Source organism: Hemiscyllium ocellatum, chromosome 11 (genome assembly GCF_020745735.1).
Source record: "Hemiscyllium ocellatum isolate sHemOce1 chromosome 11, sHemOce1.pat.X.cur, whole genome shotgun sequence".
Taxonomy (NCBI): Eukaryota; Metazoa; Chordata; class Chondrichthyes; order Orectolobiformes; family Hemiscylliidae; genus Hemiscyllium; species Hemiscyllium ocellatum.
In genome coordinates this window covers 46,384,985-46,403,342 of record NC_083411.1, presented here as the reverse complement: position 1 = coordinate 46,403,342, position 18,358 = coordinate 46,384,985, and the positions used below count along the sequence as shown (strand labels likewise).

General features: G+C 40.9%; 1 protein-coding gene across 1 annotated transcript in view; it reads left to right on the top strand.

Moving 5' to 3' along the window:
• LOC132820327 (sodium- and chloride-dependent neutral and basic amino acid transporter B(0+)-like) overlaps positions 1 to 18,358 on the top strand; it is a 36,765-nt gene that overhangs the window by 10,800 nt on the left and 7,607 nt on the right. The window contains exons 4-9 of the mRNA XM_060832350.1: positions 2,416 to 2,554; positions 5,752 to 5,884; positions 7,121 to 7,261; positions 10,665 to 10,893; positions 14,261 to 14,386; positions 17,398 to 17,516. Coding sequence (XP_060688333.1) covers positions 2,416 to 2,554; positions 5,752 to 5,884; positions 7,121 to 7,261; positions 10,665 to 10,893; positions 14,261 to 14,386; positions 17,398 to 17,516 — 887 coding nt within the window. The remainder of the gene's footprint in view (positions 1 to 2,415; positions 2,555 to 5,751; positions 5,885 to 7,120; positions 7,262 to 10,664; positions 10,894 to 14,260; positions 14,387 to 17,397; positions 17,517 to 18,358) is intronic.

The following is an 18,358-nucleotide window of genomic DNA, read 5'->3' as shown; positions in this document are numbered from 1 at the left end:
CTCCAGCATCTGCAGGCCTCACTTTTTCTCTTCAAGGAAAGCAGTCCAATCTGACGCCATAAGTGAAATTCCTCATCATGGGAAATACTCTTGTGAACCTTTTCTGCAGTCTCTTTCGGAAGCCAGTGCTGACATAATAGATCAAATGGCCTCCTTTTGTACTGCAAAGTTCTATGATTCCAACGCCTTCACCTTCTTCCTGAAGTATGGCACCCCGAAGTGGACACAATACTCCAGGTGAGGCCAAGCTGGTTTGCTTGAGTGCAACGTACTTTGCCCTCCATGCCCTTATTAATAAAACCGAGGATACGGTATAGGTAGAAGATCCTTTATCTGAACATCCAAAAACTGAAAAGCTCCGAAAGTTTTTTGTGAAGTTTTTTTTAACAAGGTTGTTCGGTGAACAAACAGTTAACCCAAGTCAACACCCACTCGATGTGCGACACTCAGATGCGACTTGGGGTGGGGGGGAGGCATGGCCAAACACATTTTTACTTGGAAGTCTGCACCTCCAGTCAGATTTTTTAAAAATTTCACCATTAAACTGTTACTATTCAGAAAACTGAAATATTCCGAATTCCGAAAAATAGCTGGTCCCGAGCATTGTGGTTACAGGATCCTCTACCTGTATAGTTTATCACATAAGCATGCAATGACACCTCTTGCCAACCTAAAGTTGGGTAGTGAGCTGCCACCATCCTCTTGTTCTCATTGGGCCTGTAGGCCCTACTTGGTCTAAAATAGTCAAAGAAAATCATTAGTTAGTCCAAAAAAAAATGCTCTTGTCTTAAACAATATGTAGATTAGTGTCTGACTGTAATCAGGCACACATTACTTTCGTAAGAGACGTTTGGCTGAATTGCACCAGAAACCACTAAGTGTCATTTTCTTGGAGGGTTTCTGTCTGAGTCGATTCCACCATTGTTACCAAGACAGTTTGGATACCTAGATGATAGATCAGTCCACGTTGAGATCCAGAACTGTTCAGCCTTACCCTATCTGAGACCTCATCAGATTTGGTGACATTTATTGGAGACTTCCAAATTAACCTGAAGAGAACCATTCCCTGATATAACCCTTTACTGATCATGCTTGCAATGTCACCTTTACTGACTTATGGATGCATACATCTTGCTTCCTCTGCTCCTTCACCAGTTTCAGAGTTGGGTTCTTCATTTTGCATTGTCTTTCCATGTTTTCCCTAACATATTGACTGACTTCACATTTCTCAGCATTGGACATCATGTGTTCACCCATTCTACCATTCTACATTATACTTAACTTGTACTTTTGAATTTCCACACCAAGGCTTCTCAAAGTTGGGTTCATGACCCGAAGTGAGGTGACAAACTGAATTCTTGGGTCATGAGCTGGAGTACACCAATGGCTAATGTGGATCACTGACTAAGTTATTTACAACTGTGCATCTGTCCTCCTGCTGTCTGAGTTCTCACTGGGGGAACTAACATTCTTCTCAAGTCTCAAAGTGGGGTCACAGAGAGAAACAGTTTGGAAACATTGCTTCCTGCTAACCTCCTCCCATCTCAGAGTGCTTCCAAGTTTCTAAGATTCTAATATTAGCCAGAAGTGCACTGAAACTATCATAAGCAGACATAACAAAGGCATGAAGGCGGGTTTCAGTGGTAGCTATGCTGAGTCAGAATGAAAGTTAATGGATATTACAAAGGTAGCAAAACATGAGATTAGAGATGGCACAGATAGAGGCTAGAGCTCATCTCAGGGTCAAAGATGCTACCAAAGTTACAAGCGTCGAATGAAGAGTCACCAACTCAAAACATTAACTCTGCTTTCTTTGCACATATTCTGCCAGTCCTCCTGAGTTTCTCCAGCAATTTCAGTTTTTGTTAAAGTTCTTTAACCTCAAATGGTTACCAGGAAAAGGGATCAAGTCCATGTCCAGTTAATGTAGTGGAGCTAAGGAAAACTTTCCCTAGATTCAGTTGGCGGATATTTCTCTCGTTGCAGTACTGGATTTCAGGGCACCAGGCTGAGCATTCAGTTAAAAAAAAGGAGGATTTGGTAGAGGTAGTGGTGAAATAGAGTTGGGTGGCATTGGTATACATGTGTAATCCAACACTGTGTCTTTGATGTTGCTGGAAAGTAGTGTAGAAGTATTAGAAGGTTTTTGTGATGCAAGGAAGTCAAAAGTTGCACACCATCACATTAGATATTTTTGTAAGAATATGTTCGATACTGTGATGGAGGAGGAATCTGATCAGAGGGGTTCAAACGTGGAGTTCTGGGAAGGATCACCAAAGATGTGGAAGGAACAATATCTTCCAAAAACTTTGGAGAGAAATTGAAGGTGGGATAGTGTTATTTATGTCATCCTTTGAGGTGCATTGTGATCAGATTTACAATCAATAATTCTAAAATACATTCCCCATTTTCCAGATCCACTCTGCAATCTCACTCAGGATGGTGGATATTTTGAAACTGTGAATGCAATGTGGTTGCAGGCGAACAATAAAACTTGTCCAATTGGGTCAGAAATCCCTGTTCCTCACCAGAGTCCAAGTGAGCAATACTGGGAGTAAGTACATTGTTGCAGAGAGCTGCACCTATATCCTGCACAACTGGGCCAGTAAGTCCTCTTGGGAAGGGTAGTTCGTGAATGTCCTGTTTAATAAGAGAAGCTGTTTGATTTCATTAAAGGTATAATTTAATTATAGACTTATTACAAAAGAACATTACAACAGGGGCCCTTTCATTAATATAATCTGATGGATGGAATGCACATCAAATGAATTGATTTCTCCCAGATAATTTGGAGCTTTTTAAATGTGATTCCTCCTGTATGCTTTCGAGCAACTGAAGAATATTCCAGTACATGACTGAAGGCTTGTGACCTTCCAATGGTAGAGAATCTTTAGAGTGTTAAGAGTTGAGTCATTTTCTGCAAAATAATTGGCATTGTATTTGCTTTGGCATTTTTGATTGGCCAAGTTTAGTTTCTGGTCAGTGGTAGCCCTTAAAGTATTAATGGTGGGTTATTCAATTATGACAATGCCAAACAAACTTACTTTCAGAAGGGACTTTCACATTTGAAAAGCTCATTGCTATTAATGTGTGTGACACAGACATTACATGTTACTTAGCATCCAAGCTAGTGTGTACACTCAGATTCTTTGTGAGTGGCAGTAAAATAAACCAATAGTTTAAGGAAATGCAAATAGAGCTAAACAATAGGCTAGAATTGACTTTATGAGTATTTTCAATGCAAATAAATGTACCAAGCTTCACAGAAACATTATCAAACAGAAATTGACTCTCAGCCACATACTGTGTTGAGGATGTGATGAACTGAACTGGTCATGAGTTAAGATATAGATCACAGAGCTTGCAATCATTAACAAATATCTCACATCATAATGGTGGGAAAGTCAATGTTAAATCAGCCTAAGATACTATCCTGAGGATTTTCTGCATTTCTTTAATTCAAGAGAGGAAAAAAAAACAACCTGTCAATTCTTTACTGATATAAGCACTCCCATCTTTTTGATCCCATCCTTGTAAATTTTCTTTGCTCCATCTCCAGTCCCTCCCAGTACCTTTTCTTTTGTAATATGCTGACCAAAATTACATGTATTATTCAAGAATGGAACGAAGTGTCGACAGAGATTTAGCAAAACGTTGCTACTTTTCAGTCCTTTTGAAACAAAGCCTATTAAATGGTTTCCTTCTTTTTAAGATTCTGCTAGCCTGTGTCAAAACCTTTAGAGCAGAAGTCTTGACCAGGTGCTTGACTGCTAAATTAGTAACTACTATGTATGAATATACTGGTGTGAGTGTTTTAGAATAAAACACTTCAGAGGAATTTACCTGATCTGGCAATGATTATATAATGTTGCATTAAAAAAAAATAAACTGTGATTGGAAAATGTATTGAATGATCCATAAATGTTTATTCCAACTAACTGTGACATACAAACATTACATTCCTAGGCACATAAGTGTCTGGGCCAGCATTAATGCATTAGGTTACAACAGAAAAAACATGCTTCAAGTCGAGAGTTATACTCCAAGTAAACCGAGGCAAGGTGAGGTATGAGGCTTATGAACTTACAAATTAAGTAGATGTGGGACATTTGACCTTCCAAGTCTGTTCCACCTTTTAATAATGGTTGATTTGGTTGTGTTTCGAATGCCTCTTTCTCATCTACCCCCAAGGTCCCTTGATTCTCCTGCATAATAAAATTCTATTGACCTCCATCGTAAAATACTCAAAACCCTGCCTTTACCATGTTCCAAGTTGCACAGCCTTCTCAGAGAGAAAAAAAATCACATCTCTGTCCTAAAATCGTAACCTCTAATATTAAAACAATGTCATTGAATTCTGGACTGACACAGGAGCAGAAGCATCTTTTCCACATCCACCTTGTCAAGATCAATTAGAATCTTACACAGTCCCATCAAATCACTGTTAACACTTCAAAAATTCAATAGAAATAAAGCTAGTTGTATAACCTTTCCTTATAAGACAACACATTAAACCCAGTCATACAAGCGAAAAATCTCCTCTGAACTGTCTCCAATGTCTCTAGTAAATACCAAGGAAACCAAACTGCACACAGTGACCAAGATTCAGTCTTAAAGATTCCCTGCCAAACTGAAGCATGACATTCTTATTTTTTATGTTAAATTGTTCTCTTAATAAATGACAGCATCGCAATATCCTTAATAACCTACTGTACCTGCATACTGAACAAAAAAAAACATTGCAGGTGCTGGAAATGAGAAACAAAAACAGAAATTGCTGGAAAAACACAGCAGATCTGACTGCATCTGTGGAGAGAAATCAGAGTTAATTGGTTGAGTCCAGTGACCCATCTTCAGAAATGTTCTATCCATACTAACATGCTACCATGCACCGTGTCCCCCATCCCCCAGCTTTTATTTCCTGCAAATACCTTGGATGTGGCACCTTAACAATAGAACCTGGAGATCCATGAATATTACATCAACAGGCTTTCCTTTAACTCCAGAGCTTATTACTCCTCCAAAGAATGTCACTAAATGAGTTACATAATATTTTTCTCTAACAAAACCATAGTAACCCTTCCTGATTACCTCATGTTTTTGTAATAATGCAAAAATAACCTCCTTTTTACAATGTAATATCAGTGCCTTAGATGAGGGAAGTGAAGAAATGGTGTATAAATTTGCAGATGACACCAAGATAGAAAGGAAAGAATGTTATATTCTCTAGAAATTTAGACAGAACCAAAATATTTGTTTTGACACATTGCCATTTCCTGATTACCTACCATTAACTCCCTATCTCACTCACTAAAGGGCCAACACTTGCTTTACCTATTTTTAAAAATATCTATAGAAATTAGAAATCTGTAGAAATCTCCTGATATTTTTAAGATTCTGGCCAATTATCTGACCTACCAGTCTTCTCTGCACATTCATATGTTTTTTCCTTAAGTCTGATGTTTTCCCTGACCTCTTTTGTTCACCATGGGTTCTCCATTTAGAACTTTATACCTTTGTACCTTTGTACTATGATGCTGTGATGTCTTTTAAATGTGCATTGAACATGAAAGTTAAAATAATACAGATAAATAGAGAAAATAGCCAGCAGATCTATCAAGCTTGTTCCTTGATGCCTGGAGTTTTGGAATAAAACATTCCCAGCACCTACTGGCAACATGTATTTCATGTATCAGTATCAATACTTGCAAATATTATCCTTACATAAAATATGTCTTGTTAATTATTTAGTAAAGTGGTTTTGGACCGTGCCAGTTCAATGGATGAGACTGGGAAGATAGTCTGGTATTTAGCCCTCTGTCTACTTCTAGCCTGGGTCACAGTTGGGGCGGCACTATTTAAAGGAATCAAATCTTCAGGAAAGGTAAAATGATTAGTGATGAATCACTTGGTAACAATGTCCAGTTTTTTACTTTAAAATATGAACAAACTGCAATCGTTTTTAAATCATTCAGATTATTATTGGGAATATGCAGGTGTGAAGTGTCAAAGGGAGTGTGCAAATCTCCTGATAGGCGAATCATCCAACCCATTTGAGCACCTCCTTCCTCTCATGTGGCAGCATTTGCAAGAATCCCCATTTTAAAACAAAATGCACATTGCCCATCACTAATTGACAACTATACTGCTGTGGATCTGGAGCCGTGTGTAGGCCAGAGGATGTGGAGATTGCAGATTTCCTTCTTTGAAAGATATTAGTGAGCCAGACAGGTTCCCTGACAATCATCAATAGTTTTATAAGGAGTAAGTTCTTAATATTTTTGTTTAAATTCCATCATCTGGCTACGGGAGGATTCAAACCCAGGTCTTGTGAACAGATGCACACGTCCTGGATTAATAGCCGAGCAATTACGCCAGTAGGTCTTTGCCTCCCCGGTGCAAAATAGGAAAACATCATCAGCACCTAGCTTGTTCCACCATTCAATAATGTCATGACTGATCTCTTTGTATTTAGAATCCTGCGTTCTCACGCATCTCTGATAAGCCTCGATTCCTCTGCCTGTTGTCAATTAACTCAGAACCCACTGAGCTGGAGTGGAAGCAAGTCTTCCTCAATCCCAAAGGATATCTCAGGAGAAGTGGGACAGTTCCAAACTAGGAACAGTCCAATGCACATTTGAATTAGGAAGAAAAGTAGGTGACGTGGTCTCTCAGGCTGGTGCACCATTCAATATGATTGTGGTTGATCATTTACACCCAATCATTTTCATCTTTTACTTATCAAGAAGCTATCAATCTTTACCTCAAAACTATTCAAAGGCTTTGCTTCTACCACGTTTTGAGGAAAGCTGTTTCAAGGTTCACAAACCTCTGTGAAAAAGAATTTCTACCTCATCTACATCTCTAATGGTGACCCTTGTCACTAGTCACATGATCTTCTTCAGCCCTAAACATTTTGATTTTATCTTAGTATGAGTTGTAAATGAGTATTTAGATGCAGTTACAACATGCTGCAAATACACTCAATGTTTATTCCCCATTCCTCTGTGGTCTGTTGCTAGGATTGCAAGTCTATTAGTTTTCCAGTCAATTGGATCCCATCATGTAAATGTTGCATAAGAAATGCAGGAAAATCTAACAAGTATCTCTCTATATTCAGGTGGTTTATTTCACTGCTATATTCCCTTATTTGGTTCTAACCATACTCCTGGTCCGAGGGCTTACTCTGGAGGGAGCCAATCAAGGAATCGAATTCTATATTGGAAGCCAGTCAGACATCTCTAAACTGGCCAATGCTGAGGTAAACATCGCTGAATTATCAATTTCATCTCTCTTTCACAGTCAAACTGTTTTAACTTTGATATATATGTAACTCATTTTGAAATGATGGCAGCAGAATGTGAAAAGGTAACTGTGGGTGTGAGATCTGACTGTTTAGTTGGCTTCTATCATATTTTCGTTATGGGCATTTGTCTTACATCAAGGCATTGACGAGATTTTGTATTCCCTGCTCTGAGCGTGCAAGAGTGAACTGCCCATTACTTGTATGAACTATTTGATGTTGTTGGTTAAATGGATAAATGTTAAACCCACTATACAACCCATACCAGTGGTGCTGAACAGGTAACGATCTAAAAAAGGAAATACAAAGAACAAAGAAAATTACAGCACAGGAACAGGCCCTTCGGCCCTTCAACTCTGTGCCAGTCCAGATCCTCTATCTAAACTTGTCACCTATTATCTAAGGATCTGTATCCCACTGCTCCCTGCGCATTCATGTACCAGTCTAGATACATCTTAATTGACACTATTGTGCCCACCTCTACCACCTTATTGGCAACATGTTCCAGGAACCCACCACCCCCTGCGTAAATAATACTCCACGCATATCTCCCGTAAACTTTTCCCTCTCACCTTGAACTCTTGACCTCTAATTGAGTCCCCCACTCTGGGAAAAAGCACCTTGTCTATACCTCTCATGATTTTGCTGACCTCAATCAGTCCCCCCTCAAACTCCATCTTTCTAATGAAATTAATTCTAATTGAATCAGCCTGTCTTCATAGCTAGTGTCCTCCATACCAGGATATCCTGATGAACCTCCTCTGCACTGTCTCCAAAGCTTCCACATCCTTTTGGTAATGTGGCGACCAGAACTGTACCTAGTATTCCAAATGTGGCTGAACCAACTGTAACATTACCTGCCCACTCTTGTACTCAATACCCTGTCCAATGAAGGAAAGCATGCCGTATGCCTTCTTGACCATTCTATTGATCCGTGCTGCCACCTTCAGGGTACAATGGACCTGAACAGCCAGATCTCTCTGTACAGCAATTTTCCCCAGGACTTTTCCATTTGCTGTATAGTTCTCTCTTCAATTGGATCTTCCAAAATGCATCACTTGGCATTTGCCCGGATTGAACTCCGTCTGCCAATTCTCCACCCAACTCTCCAATCTGTCTGTAGATTTGATTAGATTTCCTACAGAGTGGAAACAGGCCTTTCGGCCCAACTAGTCCACACTAACCCTCCAATGAGTAACCCACCCAGACCCATTCCCCATTCCCCATGTTTATACCTAACTAATGCACCTAACTCTATGGGCAATTTAGCATGGCCAGTTCACCTACCTGCACATCTTTGGACTGTGGGAGTAAACTGGAGCACCCAGAGGAAACCACGCAGACACAGGGAAAATGTGCAAACTCCACACAGATAGTCGTCTGAGGCTGGAATCGAACCCAGGTCCCTGGTGCTGTGAGGCAGCAGTGCTAACCACTGAGCCACCCACTTATTTTTAAAACATCAACTTAGTATGTTCTGCTGCATTTTCTGACAGTCACCTTCATGATCTGCTCCTCCACAATTTTTGATTTTATCTGCGAACATGCTAAACAGACCATCTATACCTTCCTCCAGATCATTTATGTATATCACAAACAACAGTGGTCCCAGCACAGATCCCTGTGGAACACCACAGGTCACAGTTCTCCAGTTTGAGAAACTCCCTTCCACTACTACTCTCAACTCAACCAGTACTCTATCCATCTAGCTCGTACACCTGAACCCCATGCAACACTTCCTCCGTCAGCCTACCGTGGGGAACCTTATCAAACAACTTACTGAAGTCCATGCATATAACATCTACAGCCCTTCCCTCAATAATAAACTTTGTCACTTCCTCAAGGAATTCTATTAAGTTGGTAAGACATAACCTTTCCTGCACAAAACCATGCTACCTATCACTGATAAGCCGATTTTCTTCTAAATGGAAATAGATCCTATCCTTCAGTATCTTCTCCAGCAGCTTCCCTACCACTGACGTCAGGCTCACTGGTCTATAATTACCTGGATTATCCTTGCTACCATTCTTAAGGGGACAACATTAGAAATTCCCCATTTCTCCAGGACCTCACCCATGTTCAAGGATGCTGCAAAGGTATCTGTTAAGGCCCTACCTATTTTCCTCTCTTGCATCCCTCAGTAACCTGGGATAGATCCCATCCGGGCCTGGGGATGAGTCTACCTTAATGCCTTTTAGAATACCCAACACTTCCTCCCTCTTTATGCTGATTTGACCGAGAGTAATCAAACATCTATCCCTAACCTCAACATCCGTCATGTCCTTCTCCTCGGTGAATACTGATACAGAGTACACATTAAAAATCTCACCCATTTTCTCTGACTCCATGCATAACTTTCCTCCTGTGTCCTTGAGTGGGCCAACCCTTTTTCTAGTTCCCCTCTTGCTCCTTATATACAAATAAAAGGCTTTAGGATTTTCCTTATCCCTGTTTGCTAAAGATATTTCATGACCCCTTTTAGCCCTCTTAATTCCTCATTTCATATTGGTTCTATATTCCCAATATTCTTTCAAAGCATCATCTGTCTCAGTCGCCTAACTTTTTCTTTTAATAAAAGTGTAATGGTTACTAGGTGCCAATGTGCACTCTGTAAATAAAGAACTGACACAGTGTCTGGAAAACAATGGAAAGCACCAAAGGCTTTGGAGGTAGTTTAGCAACAGGCAGGAGAAACATAGGATACCTACAATGTGGCAACAGGCCATTTGGTCCATCAAGTCCACACTGACCGTCCAAAGAACATCTCACACAAATCCAACCCACCCTTGCAAATCTGCATTTCCCCATGGCAAATCTCCCTAACCTGCACATTCTTTGGGAGGGAAACCACAGCAAACTCATACAGACATAAGGAGAATGTGCAAACTCCACACAGACAGTCATCCAATACTGAAATCGAACCCAGGTTCCTGGTGCTTATAGGAAACTTTGCTGACCACTGAGACACTGTGCTGCCCAGTCATCAGACAGGGGAGACAGAAAAATTATCCTATTACAGTGGAGCTATCAATGATCCAGACCGAACTTCAACCAGTCAGCACATGCCATGTTCCTGGTCTAGATTAGAGTGGTGCTGAAAAAGCACAGCAGGTCAGGCAGCATCCGAAGAGCAGGAAAATTGATGTTTTGGGCAAAACATCGATTTTTCTGCTCCTCTGATGCTGCCTGAACTGCTATGCGTTTCCAGCACTACACTAATCTAGGCTCTGATCTCCAGCATTTGTAGTCTTCACCCATGTTCACATCATCCCATGTTCCTCACAGCTACTATAGTTTGACCAACAGAATGCACTGAACTCAAATCTACCGCTGTTGACTTATTCTACATTCTGTTTCCCAGGTCTGGAAAGATGCTGCAACACAAATCTTTTATTCTTTCGCAGTAGCTTTGGGAGGCTTAACAACATTGTCATCCTACAACGAATTCCACAACAACTGCTACACAGATACCATCATTGTCTGTGCTGTTAATTGTGCTACGAGTGTGTATGCTGGATTCACCATCTTCTCCGTCCTTGGACACATGGCTCATATACAAGACAAGCCTGTCTCGGAGATTGCACAGTCAGGTATCTGCACTCAGAATTACTGTATTGTGCTCCAGTATTTCTCAAATGAAGAGATGAGATTGCTCTACTCAATGTTTGCGAATGTGTGGTGAGCAGGGTAAGTGAAGTGCAATCTCTGAAACATCAGTAAAGATCTCTGAATTCCAGGCAATTAAACTGTTGTTGATGTTCATTCGCCATTATCTCAAGACTATAAGATTACTAAAAAGGAAGGCATGCTATTTTAAAGTAATAGACTGATAGAAATTGACAGCACAGCTCTTCAGCTCAACTTGCCCACGCCACCCAGTTTTCACAATTCAAACTAATCCCATCTGTCTCTCTTTGGTCCATTTCCCATTCATGTATCTGTCAAAATATTTCTTAAATCATAAAATTGTACTCATCTCCACTACTATCTCTGGCAGCCCATTCCAAACACTCACTGCCCTCTGTGTGAAAACCATTACCCCTCTGGACCCTTTTGTGCCTCTCCCCTCTTACCTTAAACCTATGGCTTCTAGTTTTAGACATGTCTACCACGGGGATAGGCTGTCTGCTGTCCACCTTTTCTATGCCTCTCATGATTTTATTGATCTCTGTGAGGTCACCCTTCAGTCTCCTACACTCAAGGGAAAACTGTTCCAACCGATCCAACCTCTCCTTATAACTCAAACCTTCCAGTCCAGGTAGCATCCTAGTAAATCTTTTCTACATTCTTTCTAGTTTAATTATATCCTTTTTATAGTAGGGCGACCAGAACTGTATGCAATACTCCAAATGTGGCCTCATGTTATATAGCTGTAGCAAGACTTGTGCACTCAGTGCTCTGACAGATGAAAGCAAGTATGCTGAAATTGTTCTTCACCACTCTATATACCTGTGACTTCACTTTCAAGGAGTTATGAACCTTTTCTGCTCGATCTTTTTGTCCAAAACACTCCGCAGGGCCCTACTATTGACTGTGTAAGTCCTGCTCTGGTTTGATCTATCAAAATGCAACACCTCACATTTATCTGAATTAAATTCAATCTGCCGTTCCTCAGCCCACTGGCCCAGATGATAAAGATCTCACTGCATTTTCAGATAACCTCTGCACTCTCCACTGTACCACTCATCTTGATGTCATCCACAAACTTACTAACCATACCTCCTGAAGTCTAATCCAAATCATTTATATAAATGACAAATAACAGTACCGAACACTAATCCTTGAGGCACACTGCTGGTCACAAGCCTCCAGTTTGAAAAGCAACCCTCTACCACCACCCTCTGACTGCTACCTTCAAGCTAATTTTGTATCCAGTTGGCCAGCTCTCCATGTATCCCGTGAAATTTAACCTTACCCAACAAACACCATGTGTTACCTTGTCAAAGGCCTTGCTAAAGTCCCTGTAGATAACACTTTCGGTTCTTCCCTCATCTATTGGTCACCCCTTCAAAAGACCCAATCAAATTTGTGAGACACAACATCCCACATTCAAAACCATCCCTAATTAGTCCTTGTCTCTCAAAATGCATGAAGATCCTATCTCTCAGAATCCCTTCCAACAACTTACTCACCACAGATATTAGGCTCACCGGTCTCTCATTCCCAGGCATTTCCATGCAGCCCTTTTTATACCATGACTCCATACTTTAGGTATTAGTGACAAGAACCTAACTTTGGATACAGTCTTCACTTCATGTGGTAATCTGTTATTAAAGCTTTAAGCAATAATCCATATTCACAACACCAGTTCATTAATGAGATGGTTAATTCACTATATGTCTTCCCATGTCAAGTCATGCTTTCTTGGCTGAGTCCTTGACAACTGTGATATTTTCCTTTCCGACCCTGGTGCCTTAGCAATATAAGGTAATGCCTTCGATCAGATTGAATTGTGGGATTAGCAACACCACCCTAGCGAAGCAAGCCCACATGCACATGGCCATTTTCTAATCTTAGCGGTAGGTCACTGAGCACCAGCAATGGATGTGACACTTGTAACTTGGTAAGGAGAGAAAAAATCTGCACTCACACATGTCTGCAGATCATTGTCCAGGAAAGTTGAGTTAAGAGGGTGGTGGTGGTGGTGACCATTCGATTGATAAGCTCTGATCTGTCCCAATGTGTATATGCGTGACCCCGATTCATTAAAACTGCCTCAGTCCTTTTGGAAAGAAGTTTAACATAAGCCCCAGTCATAATGAATTGATAAGAATTCACCTCCCTTCTGAATTCTGTACCGAGCGCTTCACTGACCTTCAGACGCTTATCCACATCACAACTGATTACAAACAGAAACACAAGACATAATAAAAAGTATTATAGTATGGTAGAACTTTACACAAACCTCAAAATGCTTTGACAAGACTCTAGGAATTAATTAATACAGGGCTCATCAATCCACCATCCACCGGGCCACCCCACTCCGGCCTATCACCCTCACCTTGACCTCCTTCCACCTATCCCACCTCCATCGCCCCTCCCCCAAGTCCCTCCTCCCTACCTTTTATCTTAGCCTGCCTGGCACACTCTCCTCATTCCTGATGAAGGGCTTATGCTCGAAACGTCGAATTCTCTATTCCTGAGATGCTGCCTGGCCTGCTGTGCTTTGACCTGCAACACATTTGCAGCTGCAGCAATTACTGGTCTATCTATGGAGGTGGCTAACATACACAGGACTCTTTATCTCCCTGATTAGTCACATCACTTGCAAAAACAGATTTCCCTTTTGTTAAGTCACGGTGACTTTGTTCTAATCAGACTATACTTTCCCAAATGCATTAAGATTTCCTTAATAATAGGTTCCAGCATTTTCCTGCTGACTGAAGCCAGGCTGAACACCTGGTAAAGCAGTCAGCCACATTGGTCACATTGTGTCCACTGTTAAGTTCTGAATAAGTGAAAGTGTTGACAACTTATGCTGGGGGCCCAGCCAATGGGACATCTTCGAAACTTGGGGTATGTCAGATAATTTTCTCCAATTACTGGTGTTAACCTCAAGGCAAAGGAAGGGCAGAGCGCGGTGAGGATGGGTCTGCCCATACTTTTGTTAATGTGCCAATGCAGAAAAAACCCATTAAGTGGCCTACAGTTCACTTTGGCTTTTATGCCACATTCCAGTTCCAGATAAGAAAATGCAATGGAAAACCAGCTCCAGGTCTCTGCACACATATGCTCGAACTCACTCTGAATTTGGAAAATAACAGGCCTATTTTTTTTAATTACTATTATTAGATTTTAAATTTTGCATTTAGTTTCACATTTTGAAACTGTCTTATGGAATGATCAATGCCACAATACAAGATTTTTATTTTCCAATTGAATAAATGCCCCTCAGTATACAGTTTATCACTTTTAATTTGCATTCATTTCTCCATTTCAATTCTGTCCACTGTTCAGGTTTCGGTTTGGCTTTCATTGCCTACCCAGAGGCCCTTACACAGTTGCCATTTTCACCTTTATGGTCCGTTTTATTTTTCATCATGCTGTTCACTCTGGGACTCGACAGTCAATTTACAACTGTAGGTAAGAGTGACAAATTTCATCATTCACTTCACCACTTCTATGTAAAGAGGATTATGTCACTTGTATTTTGCACTATTGTTTGATTATGAACACATGAATAGCAAGAATTGAGCCCTAGGAGCAAATCAAATTTGCTTACAGGACTTTGGTTTGGCCACTTTTGGAATATTACGTGCAATTGTGGTCTCCTTCCGATCAGAAAGATGTTGTGAAACTTGAAAGGGTTCAGAAAAGATTCACAAAGATATTGCCAGGGTTGGAGGATTTGAGCTATAGGGAGAGGCTGAATAGGCTGGAGCTGTTTTCCCTGAAATCATCCTCTACCAATTCCTTCTCCTAGGTGAATACCAACACATAGCATGTGTCTCTTCTGGCTCCACATTTTGATTCCCTCCTTTTACCTTTAGAGGGCCAACCTTTTCCCTGGCTACCCTCTTGCTTTTTACATATGTATTAAAAGCCTTAGGATTCTCCTTAATCCTGTTTACTAATGACTTTTTTTGGTCTCCTTCCTATTGGAAGGATGTTGTGAGACTTAAAAGAGTCCAGAAAAGATGTTGCCAGGGTTGGAGGATTTGAGCTATAGGGAGAGGTTGAATAGGCTGGGGCTGGTTTCCTTGGAGTGTCAGAGGCTGAGAGGTGACCTTATCGAGGTTTATGAAATCATGGATAGGATGTCTTTTCCCTGGGGTAGGGAAGTCCAGAACTAGAGGGCATAGGTTTAGGATGTGAGAAGAAAGATATAAAATGTCTTGTATGGAATGTGTATGGAATGAGCTGCCAGAGGAAGTGGTGAAGGCTGGTACAATTACAGCATTAAAATGTACCTGGATGTGTATATGAATTGGAAGGGTTTAGAAGGATATGGGCCAAGTTCTGGCAACTAAGACTAGATTGGGTTGGAATATCTCGTCAGCATGGATGGGTTGGACGAAAGGGTCTGTTTCCATGCTGTACATCTCCATGACTCTATGACTCTAAATAAATCACACCCCTCAATTCACATGCCTGGATGCTATCCTTCCATGCTAAGGCATGACTATTTCATTAGAGATGACTTCAATTATTTCAGCAATCACAGGTTTGCTTGCATGGAGTTCCAGATTTATAGTACTTTTGTGATAAAATATAATTCCAGATTTCCTTCCTGAGTAACCCAACATCTATTTTAAATTGCGATTCCATGTCCTTGATTCTGTCACCAGGCAAACGGTTTGTCACCTCTCAAATTTTTTTAACATTTTAACCGACTCAGTCAGGTCACGGTCAATTCCCTACCTTTAAGAAAATACCAGATTCAGAAGTGAAGACGTTAACAGCTCAGAACAGGATCTGACGATGTGGAAGGTAATGGATTTCAGGCACATTGCTCCAGTCCAGCTTTTGGGGAAAGCCAAGGGATTAGAAGAAATATGACCAAGAATAACCACCATTTATAGGATCCATCCAATTTTAATTTTCATTTGTTTCTTTAAATTAAACTGCAAGAAAACAACATTCTCCCCGTGTCTGCATGGGTTTGCTCCGTTTTCCTCCCACAATCCAAAGATGTGCAGATTAGGTGGATTGGCCATGCTAACTTGCCCATAGTGTCAATGGATGTGCAGGTTAGGTGCATTAGTCTGGGGTAAATGTAGAGTAATAGAGTTGGGGAATGGTCCTGGGTGGGTTACTCTTCGGATGGTAGGTGTGGATTTGTTGGGCCGAATGGCTTGTTTCCACACTGTAGGAATTCTATGGTACAAATTCAAACTAATAACAATAAGAAAGGGACTGCTGGTTTCTCAGGCGGTGAGAAGGAGATTTGCAAGAATGATCCCTGGAATGAAAGTTTTGTTTTTTGTGGAGAGGTTGGGGACTCTGCGTACTTGATGGAGTTCAGAAGGATGAAGTGGGCATCTGATTGAAACTTACAGAATACTGATAGGCCTGGATAGATTGGACATGGAGATATTAGGGAGTATAGGATGCAAGGGCGCAGCCTTAGAGTGAAGGGACGACCCTTCAGAACTGACAGAGGGAAAGATGTCTTCAGCCAAAAGGCGGTGAACCTGTGGAATTCAGTGGTGAAGAAGGTTGTGGAGGCCAAGTCATTGAGTGTATTTAAGACAGGGATAGACAGGTCCTTGATTAGTACGGGGATCAAGGGTTATGGGAAGAAGGCAGGAAAATGGGGTTGAGAAACATATTGGCCATGATTGATTGGCTGAGCAAACTTGAAAGGCCAAATGGCCTAATTTCTGCCCCAATATTTGAAGGTCATATTTTCTCACAGGATTCCTGTATTTTAAGACAGAATGAAGTGAACTATTTCAGGAGAAAATAGGAAAAATGCTCCATAACCAGTAAAGAAAGTTTCAACACAGCCTAACCTTTGCCCGAAGCATGATGTTGAAATGCTGCTGAACATACATTAGAATCTAATTTAAGTACACATTGCTGTTTAATTGACGCTCTGGTTATGAAGGACTGCTAATAAGCTGGTCACATTTCACCATGACTGTCTGCCATGGTTATTTCTACATCAGCAGCCGATGGTCTTCAGTCTCACTCCAGAGACTGCTGTGGAGGACAGGATCCCAGTCCTAGCTGAGATGTCCAGTATTGTTTTAACTGCTGTCTTTTAGATAATCAAAGTAACCCTAAAATGAGGATTCACCTTTCCTCTTGTGTGGAAACAATGCATACCATAGCATACCAATATCCTGGTCAATAGTTATCACTCAACCAGTATCACAAATTATCTGGTCACCATATCATTGCTATTTGTGGGCAACTTATTGCGCACGTATCCAATAGTGAACTTAAAACAATCCCTACACATCACTGAAGCTCTTTGGACCATCTTGAGTTCAGGCAAAATGCAATACAATTTTTTTAAAAATCTACTTTCATACATTCTGTGGTGTGCATGCTCCCAGTTATAGCAACTCAACCTCTGGTTGGCCTTAATTAAGACATTAATTTAGTAGAGACTGTTCAAATTTCAATATATTTTATGTTTCTGCCAGAAGTAATTATGACAAGCTTGCACGACCAGTTCCCTGCACTTCTGCAATCAAAACGACATTATCTGTCAATAGTGACTTGTTTTCTATTGTTTCTTTGCGGCCTCATTTGTGTAACACAGGTAGGAGAGTCCCTTAACAGATGGCTAGACTTATACATGTATGAACAAGTTGTTATGATATGTGATCTGATTCAGAAGAGAAGTTAAAACATAAATTGTTAATTTGTAGTCCAATATCTAATTATGTGAGATATTACATTTTCATAGAGTATGGGCATTTGCAAAGCACGGGGCAGTTAATTTTAAAAAATTAATTCCCTGAATGTGGTTGGCGAAAGGGTGATCTTATAGGGGTTACTAAAATCATGAGGGGCATAAATAAGAGGAATAGCAAAAGTCTTCTTTTCCCAGGGTAGGGAAATCCAAAACTAGAGGGCACAGATTTAAGGTGAGAGGGGAAAGGTTTAAAAGGGACCCGAGGAACAACTTTTTCCACACAGAGGGTGTTGCGAATATATACCAAGCTGCCAGAGGAAATCGTGAAGGTTGGTACAATTACAACACTTAAAATGCATCTGGGAGCGTCCATGAAAAGGAAGGGTTTAGAGGGATATGGGCCAAATGCAGGCAGATGGGACTAGTTCATTTGAGGAAATCTGGTCAGCGTGGATGAGTTGGGGCTGTTTCCATGCTGAATGACTCTATGACTCTATGTGGACCTAAGATTTCTGAGCGAGTTCTGGAATCTGTTTTGTTTAAACTTGGAGGAGGCAGCCTTGGCTGAGTAAGAGAAACTTTCATTTTCACTTCTAACTTGAGTAGTGTTTTAGTCCTGGGAAGACCTTGGAACAGGATGACTGCGCAGAGAAGTGCTCCTGAGAAGAGAACATAGAAACTGCAGCGCAGTATAGGCCCTTTGGCCCTCGATGTTGCACTGACCTCTGGAACCAATCTGAAGCCAA